Genomic DNA, 17,829 nt, shown 5'->3' with positions numbered 1-17,829 from the left:
CTCCAGATAATAAGCTGGGTCGGTATGCGATTTTGAAGTTATTAGAATACTACTGACATACCAGAAAGTAGGCCAGTTCTACTTGAACTTTACCGTAGGCTTTTGGAGGACAATTACGTCAGACTAAGATCTCACTCTTGACAACTTTGGCGATTGTTAACTAGTACTGTGTGTCAATCACCTTGAAAATGGCCAAGTTTATGCAATTTACTGTATACCCTTATGGAGTACGAGCCAAGTACAGAACAAGTTTGGAAATACGTTCAAGTGATCAAAAAATGCAAATTTATAAATATTTATTACCCTATATCAGCTCACAAGGGATAATAGCTACTGTGCACATTACTATAAACACTTTCAAAATGTCTATATATATATCCGGTTTATCAGGCAAAATTGTCATGACAAAAAGTAATATAACATTTATAAAAAAAAAATTCTTTCATCAAACTTGGAAATCATCAAAACACCCTGAATGAATATAATGGCAGATTGTTTGAGGACTTATTTGAAGACATTGGGACAACCACCGTAAACAAAAAGATGGAATCTCAATGTGTCTTTTTTAAAGGGGTATTGGCCAATGATCAGTTTTTAAATTAATAATGTGAATGTCTGGTAACCCATAGTGATATTGATTGGCAAATTTCCCACTTTCTACAAGAATAACATCTTGATTGTGCTGTATGGGTAGGAAAATGCAAATTAAGTACATCAAGAAAAAAAAAGAAATGTAAACAAAGGAATAAATAAATATTTAAATTGGATGAGCCATGTTGGAAAATTCCTTTGCTCTAGGGCATAATAGAATTTATTCAAAATATTATTAGATAACTAAGAATTGATTGAATCATTTGCAATCTACAATGATTTAATGTTTTCACATCAATCTTTTGCAAACATTTATTTTTCTTAAATTTGTAAACGAAAGAAAATGAGCCCATTGAAAAACATATGTAAATAGGTAAGATGTTACAAAGCTAACTATCAAAAGAGTTGGAATTTAAACATAATAAAGTCTTTAGAACATTTACATAAATTAACATTATAAATATAAAATTCCTTTCAACAGATCATTTAAAACTGCTAAAATTGTGTGCATTTCTCATAAATGGCGGCAACTCGTTCAATTCTTTTGTGGCAGTATTAGTGAAAATCTTTTCTTGTGTATTTCGGTCATGCCCCCCCCCCCGCCCCGGGCAAGGAGAGCCCTCTTGATGTCACAGACCTTACAGATGATTGTGGACATAGCATGTGAGAGTAAACATGATTTCATTCATAAAATGAGGTACTAATCCATTAATATACACCATAACTAATATACCATATTTATATCCATAATTAATCATCAAAAGAGTGTCAACCAAGAAACTTGAAAAGGTCACATGATCTTGTGTCATTGTAGCACTTAAAATAATCCTGGTAGCACTTTTTTGGAGCTTAACTATAATCCTATTTAACATTTCCCTGATTGCATGAACCCCCATACAAGATTGCAGTACTTGAGGTACGGAAGAACGTATCCATTATACTATTATACACAAGTTGGCACATCAGTTAAGTATATAAATTGCTTCTTACAAGGGCCAACCCTGGTGCTGACGGTCTTCAAACCTATTTACACACTTTTCACACCTATTTACGGTCTTACACACCTACACACGTACTAACTATCTATTTGGTCTTGCCAGGATAGGTTAATATCTATCCTGTTGCTGATGGTCTTACACACATAATCTATTGGTCTTGACTGGATAGGTTCATATCTATCCTGGTGCTGATAGTCTTACACACATAATCTATTTGGTCTTGCCAGGATAGGTTCATATCTATCCTGGTGCTGATGGTCTAACACACATAATCTATTTGTTCTTGCTGGGATAGGTTCATATCTATCCTGGTGTTGATGGTGTTACACACATAATCTATTTGGTCTTGCCAGGATAGGTTCATACTTATCCTGGTGCAGACGGTCTTACACACATAATCTATTTGGTCTTGCTGGGATAGGTTCATATCTATCCTGGTGCTGATGGTCTTACACACATAATCTATTTGGTCTTGCCATGATAGGTTCATATCTATCCTGGTGCTGATAGTCTCACAGACATAATCTGTTTGGTCTTGCCAGGATAGGTTCACATCTAACCTGGTGCTGATGGTCTAACACACATAATCTATTTGTTCTTGCTGGGATAGGTTCATATCTATCCTGGTGCTGATGGTCTTACACACATAATCTATTTGTTCTTGCTGGGATAGGTTCATATCTATCCTGGTGCTGATGGTCTTACACACATAATCTATTTGTTCTTGCTGGGATAGGTTCATATCTATCCTGGTGCTGATAGTCTCACAGACATAATCTGTTTGGTCTTGCCAGGATAGGTTTATATCTAACCTGGTGCTGATGGTCTAACACACATAATCTATTTGGTCTTGCCAGGATAGGTTCACATCTAACCTGGTGCTGATGGTCTAACACACATAATCTATTTGGTCTTACCAGGATAGGTTCATATCTATCCTGGTGCTGATGGTCTTACACACATAATCTATTTGGTCTTGCCATGATAGGTTCATATCTATCCTGGTGCTGATAGTCTCACAGACATAACCTATTTGGTCTTGCCAGGATAGGTTCACATCTAACCTGGTGCTGATGGTCTAACACACATAATCTATTTGTTCTTGCCAGGATAGGTTCATACTTATCCTGGTGCAGACGGTCTTACACACATAATCTATTTGTTCTTGCTGGGATAGGTTCATATCTATCCTGGTGCTGATGTTCTTACACACATAATCTATTTGTTCTTGCTGGGATAGGTTCATATCTATCCTGGTGCTGATGGTCTTACACACATAATCTATTTGTTCTTGCTGGGATAGGTTCATATCTATCCTGGTGCTGATAGTCTCACAGACATAATCTGTTTGGTCTTGCCAGGATAGGTTCACATCTAACCTGGTGCTGATGGTCTTACACACATAATCTATTTGGTCTTGCCAGGATAGGTTCATTATCTATCCTGGTGCTGATGGTCTTACACACATAATCTATTTGGTCCTGCCGGGATAGGTTCATATCTATCCTGGTGCTGATGGTCTTACACACATAATCTATTTGTTCTTGCTGGGATAGGTTCATATCTATCCTGGTGCTGATGTTCTTACACACATAATCTATTTGTTCTTGCTGGGATAGGTTCATATCTATCCTGGTGCTGATGGTCTTACACACATAATCTATTTGTTCTTGCTGGGATAGGTTCATATCTATCCTGGTGCTGATAGTCTCACAGACATAATCTGTTTGGTCTTGCCGGGATAGGTTCATATCTATCCTGGTGCTGATGGTCTTACACACATAATCTATTTGGTCTTGCCATGATAGGTTCATATCTATCCTGGTGCTGATGGTCTTACACACATAATCTATTTGGTCTTGTCAGGATAGGTTCATATCTATCCTGACACCCAATGCTTTTCACATTCTATATTGCTGGTTGATTTCCATCCATATAATGTCAGTATCTGTGAATGTACGTTGCCTTTGTCTTGAACAGAAGTTCTACATGTATCATGCGTTTAGTTAAGTCTGTATTTATTACCATAGATCTTCAAGTTATCACTGCACCATCTATTTATATGTTCATATCATCTTCATGTAATTTATGAGATACGTCTGTTATGATTTTCCAACTAACATGGAAAGTCGTCTGCATACGTATCAGCCTTGCGGTGTGATAGACATATCTACAAATCAAAGTCATTATTTATAAAGACAAAACATTAATGGACCAACAATAGATCCCTGTGGCACACCGCTTTATATGGTCATGCAGGTTTAATGAACCCCATTAAACAAAGGCCCTTTGACTTCTATCACACGACTTAAACCATTCAATAGAATCTTTGGAGCATATCACAGATCCAACCATCTATCATTTTTAATGATGCTGTCTCACTTGATTGTTTTGCCCTGAATGCAGATTGGTCTACTCTGAGCAAAATTCAATTTTTCAACGCACACATAGAGAGATCCATGTCACACGTTTTTACCACGATTTTTGAAACTACCGGTAGCACTGATATCGGTATATAATGCCCCAAGACTAGGTTCGATCGATATTTCTTGTAGAATGTAATATACAAAAAAAAAAGTGGTTTTGTTATTTCTATTGACAATAGAGTTTCTTTACAATTCCTTTGTCCTTACATTTGAATGCATTAACTAACTGCAACAAAAGGAGAATGCTACCTGGCAGAGCAAAAGGATGCCAGCAGGGTTTGCCCCTAGGGCCTGAAAGTTGTGGGGACTTGGATGTAAGCTAATGTTGGGACTTTTTGAAAATCCAGAGAAACAATTGCGGTATAGGCTCCAATTTGCGTATGCTACAGTGTGTTAGGATAATAGTTAGCACGCTTCCTCCACCCCTAAAATGGGTTGCGACCCATTAAAATGGGGTTCCAGGTCGGGGTGAAAACAGAATGTATTCATTGCAGACAAAGCTTCTGATGAAATCGGACAGTTAATATCTCTGTCGTGCAGGGATTTGTTCCCACGTTTTGACAGATGTCTCTGTGTGTGTGTTGTTGTTTACTAACTTTCAGTCAATGTGCAATTGATTGCAATCAAATCAATCAAAGGGCAGATAGATCATAAATCAACAGAGAAATGATATATCGATTGAATTTTAGAAATGTATGGATCATGCGTCTATAGCCTTTATCACCACATTGGTTGCCTCGGAAAGTAGTTTAGGAAGCCTAAGTCACTTAGCCTATATATATCTGCAAAGAAACTTGTGAAGGAAATTATCATCTGGCCACACTACATACTGGACACACAGAGAAAGTTCAAAATGTTGGCACAATGCATTGAAGTTGAGTTACCTCGGGAGATGCGATGAGGTCGAACATCATGTGGGACGGGTGACAATCTTCAAAAAGGTTATGAATGAAAAAAACTATTGGGGAAATACTTGGTTCTTAGGCCAAAGTGTACATCAGGTTGGTCATTCTCATGCTCTGGAATTGCCATTTCCGGTGATCTGGGGGTATCAAAACCAAGGAAATTCTTGTACGCTCTGCGCCAACCGATGGTGGCGCTCCGCTTAGATAGTAATTTGCGCAGCAAAGGTTAGAAAATCCAGTGAATACGCGCCTGATCAAAAAAATTTTTACAGTACCTCCCTAACTTCATTTTAAAACAATTGATTAACTTAAAAAAAAATTCTGTTACATCTGTGCAAAGGATCCCCTTTAACAACTCATAATAGGTTTGATACTAGTCAACCGCCTGAGGGTACAAATTAACCTTTATGTAATTTACAGGTGAAACCCCCATAGAACCTTTCGGGAGTCCATATCAATTTCTTGATGCATAACTTTTTATCTTGTACAGAATAACTATGGTTGTTCTTTGGAGAATTCCTTGTCAATATCTTAAATATACTCTTTTTTCAATCATTGCTACTGTAACTTCGCAGTTTTACATTGAAGGGCAAAGGTGGAATCGATGGGGTGGTGAAAAAAGGCAATAGTTGGCTTTCAGATAGAAATCACCAATTGATAGATGATATTTCAGATACCAATTTCAGCAATATTTAGGTTCAAGAATTAAACACATTTTTTTGCACTTTATTCTGCCCTTCTTTTGGGAGTGTACAAAATTTTTACCAGCATTTTTCTTTTTACATGCTGCTTTCTCCTTACATGTGAGTTTCAAGAAAATTATGACTTTCATTATAAGCACTTCTTTGAAATTCTCCATTAAAGAAATTTTACTAAGAATTTTAAGTTTAGAGACTATAGCACTTTCCATATTAACATCTCTGTAAATTTCTCTCCTTAAAATAGACATCAAACCACGGCACGCAACGGTCAGTTGCTCTTCAAGTCAATGACCGTCCTTCCACATACTGACCATTCACTGCGGACTCGATGCAGATTGGATGTTACAATATTTACGATGTTCAATATTTCAGCAGTCAGAATGGTACCACCTCCTGACGTTGTGACATAATTGTCATCTCCTGGTGACTGACAAATGTTTCACATCAGTAAATTCTTCAAGTCTTTTTTTTTCATATCGGCCAGATCAGATAATATAAAAACACCACACTGACTTGTCACCCACCATCTCAGATTAGGGCTGATAGGAGTTTAATTAACAGGAGTCTTTGTTTATAAGCACCCTTAATGACTTTTTTGATGACTCTTGAGTAACGAATCCATCAATGCTTTGGCTCTTGATATACATGTATACATGATCACATTTTAAGGTGGTATTATTAAACGGGTGAACTGTACGCATGCAATGTGTCGACACTTTCTCGGTTGGCGGTTCAATGAATTGTATAGACTCTAAATGGGGCTTATTGTTTGTAGGAATCATGTTGGGATATCCTGACATATCATTCTAAAACCTGATAGGAAAGTCAACAAATATTTCACTTTCTCTGGGCCCTATAACCCCATCTCTGGACCATGATACATTTGTGCTGCCAACAAGATCATGTCAGATAGTACCCAGCTACCCCTCCCCATCCCAAAAAATTCCGGCCCCCCCCAACTCTCCCACCTCCTCCAACAAACCAAAATCAAGTGACCCTTACTATGGCATCAAACTATAAATGCACTGAATCAATATAAATCTTGGTATGAAAAGATACAGCAATTTGTCATTCCATGGTCATATCTGCTAATTACAAACCGAAAAATTTCTAAAAAATCGACATTGACTGCAAATATTTCCATTTGACTCTCATGATAAAAATCGGCCCATGAGGCAACAAAGCAAAATTTATGCAGAACTCAAAGCGTTCATTATTGACACGCCGATATGAATTATGATTGTTAATTCATAAACGTGCGAAGCAATACATAGTGCAAAATTAAAGCAATAAGTAACCATTGAATGTCATGCATACTGTAAATACCATGAATGTGTACTATTTGTTCCACCATGTAACACAGGACATACATGTACAACATTGCAGTGAGATTCTTTTTTTCTTTCTCTGTCTTATGTCCCTTTTTTCCTTTTTTTTCTTATTCACGTGCATAAGACGTACGCAGAATGATCTATTTTGCTGCAAATTCAATTGATGGCCTGTGGGAGAGTGCACTTGAGGTGAGGGTGGAATATACTTGAAGTATTCCAGCATGCCATCACTTCCAACCAATAGACCTTTCGTAACATAGGACTTGAAATTTTGGAGGACTTTGCTCACACAGTCCTGAGCTAAATCAAGGATGTAAGACTGCCCCAGGGCCTCGGAATGGGCTCTGTAGCTCCTCGAGTAGCACACGATGGGTAAGAAAAGAGCGAACCGAGAGACCTTCATGAAAACCTTGGCTGATGAACAATATTAGACATTGAAGAGTTGGAAACGAACCAAACATAGAATGTCCACGGGTAACAGTTTAAATGGCAAACATCTCTTGAACCCTATGGAGCCATTTGAGCCATAGGGGTGCAGGGACTAGCGGGCTGGCAAGAGGACACTTTAGCTTTACCCCGTGTTTTGCAAGGCACGAGAAGCCTAATGGTAATACGATAGCCTGTTGATCTATTTTACACAAGATTGCACTGAGCATCACAGCGAGAGATTTTTTATATCTAGTCTGTTGTATTAAATGCATGCACTATATATCATAACTGTAGTGTCAATACAAATTCATTGTACATAAAAGATACTCCTAGATGTATTGAATGCATAAAATGTGTACCCAACTGGCCATTCTCATTGGCAGGTTATAATTCAGCACTAACATTTTCCAGCCTCTTTTCAAATTTCTCAAGCGTTTCAAATTTCTCCACAGAGTTGGATGAACAGGTCGACTCTGCTGTACATGGGTCGTCTGACCCATTTATTAAATTAATAATTTAGAAAATGCCTTACAGAGTAAAGCAACTTGTGTAAACTGCATTATTTATTATATAATTAATTATGTAGAGGAAGGAAAAGTCAGAGGTCTTGCTCCTTGACTGATTTTTACGTTGATCATCGTTCGGCAAGCTAGATGAAAACGCAGTTCACTTCCAGTCACCGTGGCCTATTTTTACGAGATCGTTTTCATCGTTCTGAGAGTGCACGAGAATGTGAAAATCACACTGGACGGCTAGAAATGATACAGATGGCCCTACAGGTAAAAATCAGCACAGATAAATAAATACCACACTCGTACAGTCAGGAATTATTATTAATATATATAATAATAATTAATATTAGCTATAAATTTGGTTGATATTCATTGCTTTCTTTTACCACTTTCTTCTTTGTGTATTTGTCAATAAATACCACAAATAAGATGGTTGCATTTAAATTGATTTTATAGTTTAACAAGTGATTCATACTGTATATAATCACACGTGCTGAGTTATCGCCTCAATTGTGCACACCATTCATGGCTATGTTAAAAGCAGACTGGTCATCTAATGCTGACAATGTAATTGAAGTGCTTCCACATGTATTGAAATACACATGAACTAGATGACTGAAGTACTCAAGAGGCACATGGCGTGTAGAGCCCATCGGTAACATACTCTTGTACGGCAGAGTGGTCGCACAAAGTGGACGCTCATAATGCTAAAGAACGGTGCTAAAGAAATGGTGGCAGCAAACTACAGTAGCACAGGGTGGTAGCGCAAAGAGTAAGGCAGTATGGTAAAGACTATTCTAGAAACAAAATCAAAACTATTTATGAACCCTTGTGCCATCATTGGAAGGAAAGACTAGGAAAGTTATATAGGCATAAAAAAAAACTAACCTAAGTCCAAAGGCCTTTATATTAAAGGCATTTCTCAATAATCATACACATTCAACATTTCTAAAACAATTGTTAATTATGCACATCTTATCGCTGAGTACTGCACGGTCTTCATGTCGTAAGTATAAACGTAAGCTGTAGATCGCACATGAATAATACCCTTCCACTTACCTTGTCTGAGCAGGGGTTCATCCTTATGTGAGGGCGAGTACAGGAAGAGCACAGCTAGAACATACACGTTCCAGAGTCCGTAAACACCGGTGAAGAAACCGCTGGTGTAGTGTAGTTGCGGTTGATCCTCGTTGTCCAGGTGCCAGTTGTAGACCTCGTTGACTTGTGACAAGACAAAGAAGACCACGGTCATGACGGCGCTGAAGAGGGTGAAAATCATGAAAAACCGAAACCGGTAGAGAAGGCCCTGCAAAAGATAATCACAAGAGGAAAGAGAAAAATGAAATAAACCTTGCTTTCCGATCTCTCGCGACGACGGCAGCAGGCAACATTTGAACACTGAATTTGTTCAAATATCATGGAAAAGAGTAAGCAGGCCTCTTGAACAAGCATTATTGATTAGTAATTAAACATATTTAGTGATCTCATTAACTGCAATTAAAAGGGCACAATAAAAACAATTGGTCACAGTGGAACTATCTCATATTATGAAAGTACACTGCAGTAGTGCAGTGGCGGTAGCACACTCTAGCAGTACAGAGTGGTAGCACACCCAGCAGTGCAGTGTAGAAAGCATATACTGTTAGCAGTAGTGTGGGGTAGCACACCTAGTAGTGCAGTGTGGGTAGCACACTGTTGCAGTAGTGTGCATAGCACTCTGGTAATGCAATGTGGATAGCACTGTGGCAGTGCAGTGTGGGAGCACACTGTGAGAGTGTAGTGTGGGTAGCACACTGGTAGTGCAGTGTGGGAGCACACTGTGAGAGCGTAGTGTGGGTAGCACACTGTGAGAGTGCAGTGTGGGTATAACACTGAGAGTGTAGTGTGGGTAACACACTGTGAGAGTGCAGTGTGAGTAGCACACTGTGGTAGTGCAGTGTGGGTAGCACACTGAGAGTACAGTGTGGATAGCACACTGTGGTAGTGCAGTGTGGGTAGCACACTGTGAGAGTGCAGTGTGGGTAGCACACTGTGGTAGTGCAGTGTGGGTAGCACACTGAGAGTACAGTGTGGGTAGCACACTGTGAGAGTGCAGTGTGGGTACCACACTGGTAGTGCAGTGTGGGTAGCACACTGTGGGAGTGCAGTGTGGGTAGCACACTGTAGTAATGGGTAACACACTGTTATAATGTATTGAGGTTGCAATTTGAGAAAAATTCAGGAAATATAACCAACTTGATAGCACCCTGTGATATCACTGTGTTAGTAAATACACTGTAGTAGGGCACTGTGGTCTTGTGTACAATATGATACTCACTGTGCAGCACAACTGGTAATTCACAGTTGTAATGTGACTATCCTAGCATGCTGTGATGTTTCTCATCTTACTGATATTATTTTTCAAGAGAAATTTCACAATAACTGAGACATGGCTTGCCTTCACTATCATTTCTGTAAATGTAACAATCTTGTACAAAAGAAGAGCAAAAAAACACTTATCATTTTATATAGTTCATTTTGATATTGGAGACTTGTTCATGAACTTTTGGACTTTCTTTCTTTCTATTTCTCATTCTTCTCTTTCCTTATTCTATAATTCAACAAATGAACCAAATTTATACATTTGTGTTTTTACCTTTTTCTTTACTTTGACATTTCCTTTAATTTAGCAGGTTCACTCGCGAAGTGAACTTCATCTTTTTATAGACAAACTTTTCTGCCAACTTTCTATTTTTGTTGCAAATTGATGTAAGAATTCCTTTCTTCCTCTAGCTGAATGGAAATAGACATATCAGATCCATCTTTTCCCACTCCCCCCCCATTCGTAGCCTGAGGGTTGTGCTGTATTTTTTTTCCTTGATACCTTGCGAGGACTTAATGTTCGGAAAACTGCTGTTCCTATCCTAAAGGTATAAGGGATCCATTACATTCAGGTGAAAACACACTCCGTCCTCCCAAGTGTAGGGACGTGAAACTGATTAACATCATAGCTAACCAAGATAACCGGAAGATATAACAAAAACCTTTTGGCAAACGACGACGATGACGCAACTTCACCTACATCGATATTCTGACGGAAATCAGAGAGAGAGATCTCTGACCTTGAGAGAAGTACTAGCTCATTATGAGGTATGGTACCCCGTCAACTCTTTTATAATCCTGAGGGGATGAAGCGTTTTGAATGGAAAAGAGAAGAGCTCTTTTTGCGTCTGCCGAGTTTAACAAGAACTTTCCGTCAGGCAATGCCTTAAAGAGGCATGTGTGTTTGGACATAAATGTAACATCTGCTCATGTACATTTTATAGAGAAAACCATAGAAAAAAAAACATTTTCATTGCCATGATGCCATCACTAACTCCAATGAATTCACATAACTTCACCACATCCATGTAACAAAGAAAGTAACATCAAGTAATATCAATTGCAAGAACTTAAAAGCAAGTTATCAGTTATCGCACTGTATAGAGAGATTCTCTTATTTTCTACGACTTTCTACCAACTGCCACATCCCAACCTTAATCTCCCTTCCCTCATACCCCCCCTGACCCCTTCCCTCATAACCAATCCACCATTCTCTTCCCATCCACTCTAAAAGGAAATTTCATTGGCTAAATGGTTATCTTTTTCACAACAATTTATGATAGTTTTTAGGTAAAAACTACATCTTTATACCATTCTGAATCATGGATTTTGTGAAATTTTACAACAGCAGAGCTAGTGATGTCATCATGGCAATTTTAGCTGAAGAGGTCTTCGGTTAATATATATATATATATATATATATATATATATATATATATATTATGTGCAATGACAACTAAACAAACATTACATGTGTATGTATCACACCTAAAGGAAAATTTATTAATAATATCTTATCATATGAAATCCCACCATGATGATATCACAGCCTACCTACTAACACCCACCCCTCTCCTGAAGTGAGGAGACTGACTACTTTATGTACCTTGTCATATAGTTTACATTCAAGTAACCATGTCTATTAAAACTGAACATGATATTGGTTGGAGCATTCTACTAATTTACAGGGTAGAATATTTTTCTCTACCATATATTAAGTGTCACATTGTCTGGTACCAAAATATTCTTAAAAGACACAACAGTAAAAAATCCCAATACTTGTTGTAATTACAAAAGAGGATGCAATACATAGTCCTTTAAATAAGTTTTTCCCCCCATTTGATCAATTCCTCTAATTTACATTTTTTCATCGCCTTCATGGAAACCTGGGTCGGCTGATATACGGACCGAAGACTTCTTGAGCAGGGAGAGCACCTGGTTCCTTGGTTTTTTCTTTGGTTACAAGATTATCATACTTGAGCATACACGAGATAAGCACTATTGAGCCTTTACACAACGTAACAAGTAATGCAGAATTAACCACTTGGAGATCGACAACTACTTCTCTAACGACACGAAACAAAACGATCTTTCCGATGACGTCTTACAGAATTTAAGCAAGGCAACATCTTACGGATACTGGACTACCCCTTAGCCCAATTAGTTTATCCTAAACAAATTTCCATCTCCTTTCAAACGTAAATGTTCGTCGGATGACCTTTCGTCTCTGGAGGTTGTAACATCATCTGATTGGCTAATGCCTCAGCTGGTGAGCGTGTCTGAGACTTACAGGTCATCAGCACTGGCCCCAAATGTTAAGATAAGATAAGATAAGATAAGTAGAACTTTATTACTCCAAAGAAGGAAATTAAGATCTTGCACATAAAATGTAAAAAGACAGTTCAAAAATATGGCTATGTTACAATATGAAAAACAGGGATAGAACGGAACGATAAAACAATAAACAATCGAACAATAAAACACACATAGGCAGGACCTAACGGCTCAAGTTAGACTGAAAATGTTCAACGGAGGATTTTTTCCCCTGAAGTGTCTCACCATCACCATCATTCCAGTACATGAGAGTTACATTAGACAGTACATAAGACTGAGATACATTGAGAGTTACATTAGACAATTATATGTCTCGCAGAAGGAAATTCCTAAAGTATGAGCATTACTTGACTTTCTACTATATTTAGAGAAATATTAGTTACTGTTGGAATTCTCCCACTACCACCGCCAACCCACCACCACCGCCAACCCACCACCACCGCCAACCCACCACCACCGCCAACCCACCACCACCGCCAACCCACCACCACCGCCAACCCACCACCACCGCCAACCCACCACCACCGCCAACCCACCACCACCGCCAACCCACTACCACCGCCAACCCACTACCACCGCCAACCCACTACCACCACCATTACCACCACCATTACCAATACCACCACCATTACCAATACCACCACCATTACCAATACCACCACCATTACCTACCATTACCAACCCACCATTACCAACCCACCACCACCAACCCATCATTACCAACCCACCACCACCAACCCACCATCACCACCTGGATGCATGGGTCATTTTGTATAGTAACATTAGCATGTGTCACTGCAAAAGTTGAATCAATATCACTTTCACAGCTTTCACAATTACACTAACTGGGCAATTTTCCATTTGAAGAAGAGAAAAAGAACAATTGTGTTCGGTGTTTCGTAGCGGGCAATATAACAGTTTTACAGTTGATTGCAACAGGAACCTGTGGGAACTGTAGTGAGATTTATTCAAGGAAAACCTTACTGTTCTGACAAAATTCAACCAGCTGGTTTTACATGAGTGTATTTCATTGAATCTTAAAGCTGCATTACTCGGGGAGTGAGCCAGGCAAAACCTCACAAGTGATCCAGTGGACTTCGACATAACAAAGCCATCAGACAAGTCACCACTATTGAATGGCTTGAAATTATTGAGCTATTTGTTCTCATACTGAAATTTTGTGTCCCACAAATTTAAGAAGAAAAAAAAATAGTTTTATCACTTTTTTTTCAACCTTTGAAGTTAATGTGTAAAATGACAATGTTCCTTTGACATTGCAACTTTTGTGGAGTATCAAAACGTAATCTGTTTACAGATGACGTTTTCAAGTACCTCTCCTTTTCTTTAATGGTGACAAAAGGTCAATGTAGAATACATCCTTAATCAATTCTCCCAAGGTAAATCCCATGCGTGTTGGTACTACGAAACGACAGATTTAAATACAGTCATTTTCAGTCTTTCAGATCTACTGTTTATAGATCCCGGCTTTTAAAATTATAGATGAGTCGAAGAACAAAATCCATGACGGACTTTACCATCTTGGGTGATCTTCTGATTCTCATCTATTCTACCATCTTAGAAAAAGGTGACCATGTTTCGAGTTAATATTGTTTGTTGTTGTTAGTATTTTGTAAATATTCTAAGAGATTTGGAAGTAACGCTTTCATGGTAACAGCAGCAAGCTTATAGCGATACAAACTAAAGAGAATGAGGATTGGAAGAGAACACTACAGATCAAATGTCTTAGATCGTCAGTATGAACCTAACCCCTTCAGCATGCTTGACCCTCTCTGTACCTCTCAAAATTTACAGATTTCATCGGTAGTTCATCATCTCTGCTTCTTACATAAATAAATGAATGTAAAATGAATTTAAATTTACATATACTGAAATGTTTCCTTTCCTACACTGGCCTTCAAATGTAAAGGCTTTATCGACAAAATGCTCCGGGCAGAAATGCATATATGCAACGTGCATATTCATATGTTGTTGTACATATTGAGGACTCCTCATCATTATTGCTCTGCCGGTCTTCCTGGAATTGGAAAAGTTGATTCCATGCACGCTGCAAGGTACCTGCAGCAATTTGCAATGCCAAGTAGCAGGGAGAGGCCGGACTAATTCGTCTTGCAAGTGTCTTCCTGAACATCTATTTTACAGGTGAATGGACTTTTTAAGGTGATAACCTGAGAGGAACATTTAACTCCTATACTTCCATTTTACAAGATACAAGAAAGATGACAACTGCCGATTCCTGTACGTCAACAGAGCTTTCCAACCCTTTAATTACTAGCAATCCCTTTATCAAATTTCTCTGCTTCTTTTCAAATTTCCCAGTTACTTTTCTGTTATTCCTTAACATATATATGAAAAGAACTATAAAAGTGCAGAGATTTACCAGGAGGTTGGTAATTTTGTCATACAATTGGGGTCCCCCCCCCACAAAAAAAAAAAAAATTATCAATGGGGAATTTTTTTTTAGATATAGTTGTTTGAAAACTGACTGATTTTGACCGCATTATCGTTGCAGTTTTCACATAAACAAATAAACATAGCACATGTACTGCAGGTACGTTTTATTGTTGTTGCCAATTACATTCTTTGTGCTGGTTTCTGAATATACTGTTACACATTTTGAATCATTCATGAGCTATTAACATAGTATGAATTAAGAGGCTCAATAAACACAAGTTTCTTCCTCCATTGAGATAGTCACTGTAAAGAGATTCTCAAATGCAATAATATGACACTTTTTATGGTTTTGCTACATTTATAATTTTTAAAGTAACAGATGCAAGACCTTGTTTTGCTAGTAGGATGTAATATTAGCACCAGTGTTACAGAAACTCTGGAGACAATGTTTCAAAGAAAAATCAGCTTAGTTACTGAAATGCAACAATATACCCATTCCTGTACTAGTTGATAATATCACACATGAACATAACTTTCATTATACCTGTAAAGAGTTTCTCCTGCATATCATAGTATGAAACAATAGCATTTCAATGTAAAGAGTAACTCCTGCATATCATAGTATGAAATAATAGCATTTCAATGTAAAGAGTAACTCCTGCATATCATAGTATGAAACAATAGCATTTCAATGTGAAGAGTAACTCCTGCATATCATAGGATGAAATAATAGCATTCAATAACTCCTGCATATCATAGTATGAAACAATAGCATTTCAATGCAATCAAGTGTGCTGTGGAATTAGCCTAGGGGTGGGGGAAGGGGGTTATTATACCAAGCTAAGAAGCCGTATGTACCTATGGGGCAAGCGGATAGAAATACCCTTCACATCAGGTGGCCATTCACTTGGGGTATGGGAATACCCTTCACATTAGCTGGCCATCCAAATTGCAGTTTAAAGCCTCATGCAGGACCTTTTGTACAATTTGGAAGAAAACTTCAGACGGCCTAAAACTGTTGATTTCTCCCGAATGAGAAACCCACCGTACTTTATATCCACTGAACCATATAGCATTGGTGATAAAAATTTATAAAACATGTTTTACATACAACACTGATGCCAGGTAGTGTGTGACAATATTTATGTTAACCAATTGGCTAATGTGGGCTCTCTTTGGAACTGCAATCAATGACATGATGTACTGTACATTTTTGCTAGCCATATTTAACACACGGAAATTTCATGTTTTAGTGTGAAAATGAAAACTACAAATCGAAGCACTGAAGAACAACCTCTACTGATGAAAAACAAAAAAAAAACAAAAAAAAACATACAAATAATAAATATTTTAACCAGATATTTTAGAAAAACAACAGAAAGCAAACCACAGGCTTAGTGATTCCTTGCAACACTTTTTGCAAGATTTATTTTTGACAGTTGTTTGGTTACAACTTAATCACACTATTATAGATTTATTTTTCTCCTAATGGCCACTCACAGAACATTTTCTCTAACAAAAATATTGAATGGTATCACGTGAAAGGGCTAAACTTTCTGGGATGAACTTTTGTAAACTTTTGAAAACTTATCACTTTCAGCTTGGTAATAAGGGAATCACATAGATATAATATAACCCATAGGGATAAAATTAGGGTTTGCTTTATCCGTAAACAGTAAAAATACGACACATTTATTCAAATTAAAGGCACAAGTGTTTGCTACAACAGTATGACAGCATACTGGTGTAATAGGGGTGGTATGAGGGTTTGCTACACCCATCAAATAGTATAACCAACGAGTTTAATAAATCTGGAGGATTCATGTCAATTGGGCGCACACGTACCATGCATGGAGGGTCATGTGATGTGTTCCAGGGTGGTACCAAACTGATATTTCTCTGTAGCAGTTCGAGAATAGTGTTAGTGGCTTTGTGAAAGATTTGCACCAAGACGTGGGAACTAACGGCATAAGAAGGTACTGGTACTTCAGGCCTACGAAATAGTGCTAATATGCTAACGTTAGACATGCTGGCACAGAACAAGAACAGATACATTGGTCTTGCAGCGGGAAATGTCGATGTCTGAATTGTATTTCAAGAACGAATTTTGTCGAAAAGGATTGTTGAACTGGACGGTGTCTTATATCATGTTAAGTGTGTTTACTAGCTAACTCTGCAGAAGTTAAGAGAAAGTGTTCTCGGTAGACCTGACTTAACACATGCAGATAGTGCCTACTGCCTAACAGTAACATAGCCTATGTTTAGTCTGGTATCGGGCAAGTTAATTACAGTTAATGCAGACATCTCTACAATAACTAGCCTAACGTACATTGTTGTGTTGAAATGATTCTGGTTGAATAGGCCTAGGCCTATAGTTGATTGTTTGAAGTTGAGGTACAGCTACTGTATTTATAGACTGTCTTATAGACTCGCGCACAATTAAAGAAATTGATGAACTGCGCAACAACTCAACAGCATTTTTAGTGAATAATTAAGTTGAGAGTGTCGTCTGGAACATCGTTAAGTGTCGTCTGCTGTTCGCATACATAACTCGATGTGTATTCATCAAGCACTGCGTGTGAACCAAATCAGTAGTTCCACCCTGGTTGTCAAGGGTGAGCGTTTGGTGCTGTGGGGATGTTTAGTTCACTGCAACCACGGAATTCTCCATGGAACAGAGCCTAATGCTGATCGACGGGAATATAGCTATCACGTTAGGCTACAGGCACGGTTATTGCTAGGTAACGGGTGTCGTCTGCTGCTCTAAGCACGCATACACATTTACGTACTAGTTGGGTGAAATCATCATGCGTAATGGGGAGAGTAATA

General features: G+C 38.2%; 1 protein-coding gene across 3 annotated transcripts in view; it reads right to left on the bottom strand.

Moving 5' to 3' along the window:
* Positions 1–17,829, bottom strand: part of LOC139982650 (protein wntless homolog) — a 64,283-nt gene that overhangs the window by 21,489 nt on the left and 24,965 nt on the right. The window contains exons 11-12 of one of the 3 annotated variants that reach the window (XM_071995683.1): positions 8,953–9,199; positions 8,011–8,154 (exon numbers count right to left, since the gene is read on the bottom strand). In XM_071995683.1, coding sequence (XP_071851784.1) covers positions 8,048–8,154; positions 8,953–9,199 — 354 coding nt within the window. In that variant the 3' untranslated portion in view covers positions 8,011–8,047. Of the gene's footprint in view, positions 1–279; positions 8,155–8,952; positions 9,200–17,829 lie in introns of those variants that run through there. The other 2 variants (XM_071995672.1, XM_071995663.1) reach the window with 2 other exon arrangements.

The sequence above is a fragment of the Apostichopus japonicus genome, chromosome 2 (assembly GCF_037975245.1).
Source record: "Apostichopus japonicus isolate 1M-3 chromosome 2, ASM3797524v1, whole genome shotgun sequence".
Taxonomy (NCBI): Eukaryota; Metazoa; Echinodermata; class Holothuroidea; order Aspidochirotida; family Stichopodidae; genus Apostichopus; species Apostichopus japonicus.
Note: the sequence above shows the minus strand (reverse complement) of the source record. Positions and strands in the feature narration are given on the sequence as shown.